Raw genomic sequence first — 6700 nt, 5'->3', positions numbered from 1 at the left:
CTTATTCTTCCGAAACGATATGGCTGCCTTGTTACTAAGGCCCCAATCACCTGACTATGGGATACCGGTGTTGAGAGCGGAATTCCCCATTACACTAACTAGTTACTAGTAGCGTCCTCAAAATCGGGTTTCCTGGTACTAGCTAGTAACTAGGATTTAATTTCAGCGAGACTATAGAGCCAATTGCCAATCGTATCAAATGAGGAGCTACTATATGGATTTACCAGAGGGCGTTCGAGATATTTGCTTGACTGTTTTGTGAACTTGATTGAATCGTTGTGTATTGAAAATTGCGAATCAGCTATCCGTCTTAAGACTCCATGAGTCCGGGTATCTCAAAAAAATCAAGCCGATGCAGGCTTAGCACTCTTGCGAAGGGTAAGCACAGTCTGTACATGCTCAAAGTTGAGGTGCTTCTTCTGTGACCAAGCCAAAAGACCCGCAGTCTTGAGCATATTCTTAATCTGCCTTCCATTCAGCTCCACTGCGGCGAGACGATCCAGCTCTTCCTCCGAAAAGACCTCAGTATTCGCAGATCGGGCAAGGAACTGGCACCAAACATGGCGACGCGATGTGAAATCAAGATTCTGGTATGCCAGAGAGACATGAATTCGAGACTCGAAGGCCGGATCGATCTCGTCGGCACGGTTGGTGGTTAGGAAGAGGATACCCTCGTAGTATTCCAGCATACGAAGGAAAATAGAGACCAGCTCGTTACGCTGCAGGTCAGCTGAGGTACGAGCCTCCATGAATACGTCCGCTTCGTCAAGAAGAAGGACGGCGCCCCATTTGGGAATCATGCGGAGGATATCCTTGAGGTTATTTTCAACCTTATAGGCATCGCTACCTAGATCGCCGGCGCTCATCGCGTACAGAGGAACTTGCATGACCTCTGCGACACTCTCGGCAGTCATAGTCTTGCCAACGCCAGGGGGCCCGCTCAGCTGCATGATAATACCGCGACCCTTGCCCTGAACGACATCATCGAAGGACGACATGGAGTGGGACTTGGCGAATGCGAGGATGAGGCCCTTGAGGTTCTCCTGCTCTTTGGGGAGGACGAGGGACTCAAAGGCAGCCGAGTTCCATTCAATTTCCGACGTGCTATCCAGGTGGAACCGCAGCCACTCCTTGTCCCGCAGAGAGTATCCCCAGACTGAAGAAGACGCGACGAGCCGGTGTTCATCACTTAGCTCCTCAGGAAGCTCACCCCAGACCCAAATGCTCTTGTGAGGGTGGAAAACGTTGAAAGCCTCGGTATCAATAATTATACGGCTTTTGACATGGAACTTCTTGGTTTTATCGTCATCCAGGAATCCAGTGGCAGTGCCCTCATATTGCTTGTAGTGGTACCCCTTGTGCTGCTCCCAGACCTTTCCACGTGCGATCAAGCTCTCGCGAATAGTCTCCTTGTCAGGGTGGTAGCGCAAGGGGAAGGCAGGCAGAGATGTGATTGGAGTAGTGCCGATGAAGACAGGAACTTCGAATCTATCGTCGCTGTATCCGAAGTCATCACCATCAAACTCAATAAATTTGACTTCGAGAATTATCGCCTTGGTTCGGCAGTTAATTGCATCGTCGGTGAAGAGGTATGCGTTCCGGCGACCTCCTACGGTGGCAATTACCACATCATCTGGCTCAAAGAGAGTCCACAGTAGAGAGTGAGTAATGACCCCATTCCGAATCAGGTCCTTCTTTCGTGCCAGGATGTCGCGCAGCTCCTCCTCTAGAATTTTGTGCAAAAGATCCACATGCTCCTTCGTAGTCTCGTCCAGTTCCTCTTCTTCACGAGCCTTTAAGAAGTCCTCCCATCTGTGGACCAAGGGCTTGAAAGGAGCGGTAAACTCCAGGCGCTCCAGTGTAACTGTGATTCCAGGGTAGCCTTCCAAGACCTTGCCGAGGAAAGTCTTCAAGAATTCACTTTGGATGACGATGGAGTGGATGGATAAACTCTTCCGGCCATCGTAGCACTTGACATTTCGCACGATCAGGGCATACTGAGCCGACTCCGCATCTTCTGCAGGGTCGACGATAGTTTCCGGCAGTTCTTTCGACCATGACGTCTCCTCATTCTCGTCGGGTTTGGTCTGGTAGACATTGTGCACGCCGCAGAGCGTGCCGGGGTTCGCGTACTTGATATCCTCGTCTTCGGAATCAGCTTGAAGTTCACGCATGTTAGACTTGTGTACCTTGTTCGTAAACCCTTTTTTCTGTCTGCTCAATGAGAAACGTACTTGGAGTATTTGAGTCCTTCACGATGGGCTTTTTAGCTGTGTCCGAGGCCGCCCCCAGGGTGGGTGCATCCGAGTCGATCGCCATTGTGAAAATATGCCTGACGCTTGTTCGAGGAGTACTGTATTTGGAAGAATGTAAGAGAGAAGGAAAAAGACGATGAGATCGAAGTGAGGGTATGAATTGAAGACCCAGCTGTCGGCAGTGAATTTGTTGAGCTCCAGAAAGCAGGAGGATCTGAGCTCTTCTTATACCCGGAGGGACGAGGGATCTCGCAAATATCAGCCTGCGATGCATCGATGCCTAGAATTCTGCATGAACCTTGGAAGCGGGGAGCCAAAATAGTGTCCGACGTTGAGATCACCAGTCAGCTCACCCGCTCGATGTATGAATGCACATGAATGCATACATTCGACGTGGCACTGGGACCCACTCCATCAGCCTCTTCGAAAGCCTTATTCTTCCATCTCTCGCTACAAGCCTTACGGTCTTGTGAGTCAATAACTCTTGGTGTCTACTAGCCTTTCCAATCCACTGTCCCTATAGGGTGCCCGAGGGCTGTCGGTCTTGTTGATGGCCGATCGCCACTGTACTTTCAACACTTGACGGCAAGTTTGGCCCCCACCAGCCCCGCTGGTGACTCAAATCTAGATGAGGCTGACACTGCAGAAACAAAACAGCAATGGACATCCAATGGATGACATGCGGTCAGATTTACCCGCTTTCGCAGCCCAACAAACCATGTAGGCCCCCGTAGTCACCCGTAGGGAGGTGAAATATGAAAAACTCCGACGCAGAGCCTCAATGAAAGAGTAAAAAACGTCCTAGTCTGATTCAAAATAATATCTCTCTAGGTCGCAGTCCCAGAACTGAACATTCGTTAAAAAAATAAATAAAGAAGAGTTTAATTTATATACTACTACTACTACTACTACTACTACTACTACTACTACTACTACTACTACTACTACTAGTATTTACTAGTATAGAATCTGCAGTCACCGATCGAACCTTCCAAAACCTCCAAATTTGAGGCCAAAACAGATTGCACTGGCACTCGCAGGTGCCCACAATTTACAGGATTGGCCGCAGCTACAAACATGCAGGGATTCTTTAATTCTTCAGTATACTAGGTACACACCAGATTCAGCAGGTGCGAACCTTCTAAGTTCTACGGCCTACCTGGTACCAGTACAGACTCGGAGTATTTAGTCTTAGAAACAGACCTCCCGATGTTTGCCACCACCACAACTTCAATCGCCATCGATATTATCCACACATTCCACACCGTGCGAGCGTCGACTAAGCCACCAGGAACATGGAAAAGGTGCTGATAGGCCTTTGGGACTTGCTCTTTTCGGCTGTCCGGGTCGGTTCGCCTACTCCAACTGGAAGGAGAAGGAGAAGAAGAAGCCGGAGAAAAAGGGATACCACGTAAGCTAGACACCACGATCCCTTGAATGATCCTTTGGTGCCTTTCTGGGGCTGTTTTACGGGCATTAACTGGCATTTCGTGGCATTGTACCAACATGATAAAAGCAATCAAGCTATTTCCCCTGGGCGGCCCTCGCGAACGAATGGCTGCAAGACAAGCGAGAATAGGTAAGTTATAGCTTGAGAGCCTCATGGTTTACGCTATGCTCTGGAATATTAATCACTAATAATACTGAATCATGCAAGACAAAAACAGTCGCCTTCAATCTTGGTGGTGTTTACCAGAACTGATATCGAACCATTGAAGTCAAGTTCATTCCCGTTCCGAAAGGAAACACTGTCCTCCCTCCTGCCCACTCCATCACCACCTATCTTGTTTACCCCGAGAACCATAGCGAGGTGAGATGAATGGAAAAGGGATACTTTACATCTCTGAGGTATTCCTCCGAGCTTTTTGACCGTTTTTGCTTCTCTCCGAGAACCTCAGAGGTGAGATGCAGGAATAAAAATGGCTGCCCTGTGTTTTCTCTACTTGCTCTACTTGCTCCTGGTCGACTGGTCCTCTTCTGAGACTGCCGTGTCTAAATGAATGATTTGGTCGCCTCGAGGAATATCTTCATGGTATTTTCAATGAGATGATGCGTCTATAATCGACAGTCTCCTTGGGCATGCGAACTCCGAACAAAGATACCACCATTCTTGGCCACCCGGTTCTAAAGGGCACTGAGTTATACATGGTCCAGGGCAAGATATAGACCAGTTGGATGCTGACTGAGGGACCGCTCGGAGCTTGTCCCGGGTTTGACGATGCTCGGGGAAGATATATGCATACCCTAGGGCTATTATTCTACAAATTTATAGGGTCAGTGAATGTACACACAGGAGGTAGAGGAGAGGAAAATGTAGAATGTCCTATTCTAGCCAATGGTATTTTACCTTCACCGCTGCCCAAAGGCTTGAATACATCGTCAACGCCAGGGTTCGACTGGGTACCCGAAGGTACTAGATATCTGAAAGGACATTTAAGTTCCTGAGGATCTAAGGATTCCTCAAAGAACATTCAAGTCTAGCACGTTAGACCACTGCACCACACTGGCAGTTGCTGTATGTAAATTAAAGATTACGAACCTAGTACCTTTTGAGTTGTACCGGGGCAAATTACTAGTAGCCTCGGAGGATCTTACCGGATGATCTTCCACTTCTTGAAACAGAAGTGGTAATATTTCTCAGCGCCGTTAAATAATGGCTAAGGCGATCGCCATACAGTCAGCCCAACCTTCACCATTAAAAAGCCACCAGTAGTACTCCGTAAGAAGGCGATTAATGAAATACTCCGGCGCGGAGCCTCCATGAAGGGGAAAAAATATTTGTTCAAAACAATATCTCGCTAGATCGCGTCTCCAGAACTAAACACCGCCTGTCTTTGTCGTAAATTCATCGGTCCCAAGCTGCAAAACACCAAAAGCATCATATGGCCTATGCTCTCTTCCCAATGTGCACCAACTCTCCTCTTTTCACTGTTCATTCGCCCTTCTCTTCCCTCATGGGAGAAGAGTTTCAAGTTTACTCGGTCTTGAAGGCGAGGAGACGGTGCTTGAGGGAGTCCTCGGTCTCCTGAATGTCCAACTCACGAAGAACACCGGAGGCCACATCGTAGACAAGACCGTGGACCTGGAGGCCGCGCTCCTGGATGGCGTTCAGGACGGCACTCTTCTGAGTGACGACACTGAGACCCTCACGGACGTTCAGCTCAACCAGCTTGAGAGCGGCCTCCTCGTCCGACAGGGACTGCAGCAGGGACAGGTTGCGCTCGCGCACCTGGCGCAGAGGTAGCAGCCACGGGTCCAAGATTCCCAGCTCCTTGTTGCCCATTGCGGCGGCGACGCCACCACAGGAAGTGTGGCCGCAGACGACGATGTGCTTGACGCCGAGGTACTTGACGGCGTACTCGATGACGGCGCCCGAGCTGAGATCACCGGGGTGCATGATGTTGGCGATATTGCGGTGGACGAAGACATCGCCGGGCTGGAGGCCCAGCATGCTGGTCTCGGGGCATCGGGAGTCGGAGCATCCCAGCCAGAGGATCTGAGGTTTCTGACCGGTCGCGAGGGTCGGGAAGAGTTCAGGGTGATCGCGCGCGGTGTTGGCGGCCCAGTCTTTGTTCAGGCGCAGGCCATCGGTGTACTTGTCTGCTCGCAAGCCAGCCCTGTTAGTCTCGGGATCGGAGGCATCAACAGCGGCACCGGAGGGCTTGTGACTTTTGCAGGAAAGGGGGGCGGAGGTCGCAAAGGGAGAGGCGCGAGGCAGGGACAAGGTCAAGGGTCGACTGGCAGCGTTGTGCGCCAGGACACTTCGAGCCATGAGGCCGGGTCGAGCGGCCAATCCTGCAAGATTCATGACGAACGGTGGGGGGAGGGGAAACATGTGATGTGTTCGGGGTAGGGGCCCAATTATATTAAATTAATTTGGGAGTATGTCTCACCAACCACCAAAGTACAGAGTAGAAAGATCGATATCTCTCCTCCTATTCTCTGGACTTTGGGGGGGAGGGGGATGGATGTGCGAGAATAACCGAAGAGCGTGCGGGAATCCCCAAAAAAATGTTGGGGAGGAGAAGAAAAGGGCAGAGCACAAAAACAAACCAAGCCAAACCAAATCAAACCGGGGGGGACTCCCGCTAAGGTTCACGAGGGTCTTGTTTCAACTGGACGTACCTGAATCCATTGCGCAGGGGAGAACCGGGAACGTTGGGAAATGGATATGGAGTGTGGAGGGGATAAGATGAGAGGAGAGGAAAGAAGGTAAATAGTATTGCTGGGAGGAGGAGTCCGTCCACGGACTTGCTGGCCGTCGCAGGTTTGGTTTTGGAGGGGCGAGTCTTCCCGAGGGAAGGCGAGATCGGCACCGTCTTTTTCGTTGACCGGCGAGTTTGGGTTGACTGGCTGGGGCTGGGCTGGGCTGGGGGTTTACACTCGACTCGTCATTTTATCTTATGATACCTGTCTTTTCTTTTTCTAGGCATTCTCATGCTTCT

General features: G+C 50.4%; 2 protein-coding genes across 2 annotated transcripts; both read right to left on the bottom strand.

Moving 5' to 3' along the window:
* Positions 1-344: 344 nt before the first annotated feature.
* N7481_005564 (ATP-binding protein) lies at positions 345-2174 on the bottom strand (the record flags this gene model as incomplete). The annotated part of the gene is made up of 1 exon (XM_057264783.1): positions 345-2174. The coding sequence occupies one exon, from the start codon at positions 2172-2174 to the stop codon at positions 345-347; it is 1830 nt and encodes a 609-aa protein (XP_057122503.1).
* Positions 2175-5229: 3055 nt separating this feature from the next.
* On the bottom strand, positions 5230-6063 carry N7481_005563 (carbonic anhydrase; the record flags this gene model as incomplete). Its single annotated transcript, XM_057264782.1, has 1 exon — positions 5230-6063. The coding sequence occupies one exon, from the start codon at positions 6061-6063 to the stop codon at positions 5230-5232; it is 834 nt and encodes a 277-aa protein (XP_057122502.1).
* Between the last annotated feature and the right edge of the window lie 637 nt (positions 6064-6700).

This window comes from Penicillium waksmanii (genome assembly GCF_028829765.1).
Source record: "Penicillium waksmanii strain IBT 27052 chromosome Unknown utg000005l:1.0-5232799.0:1.0-5237142.0, whole genome shotgun sequence".
Classification (NCBI taxonomy): Eukaryota; Fungi; Ascomycota; class Eurotiomycetes; order Eurotiales; family Aspergillaceae; genus Penicillium; species Penicillium waksmanii.
Note: the sequence above shows the minus strand (reverse complement) of the source record. Positions and strands in the feature narration are given on the sequence as shown.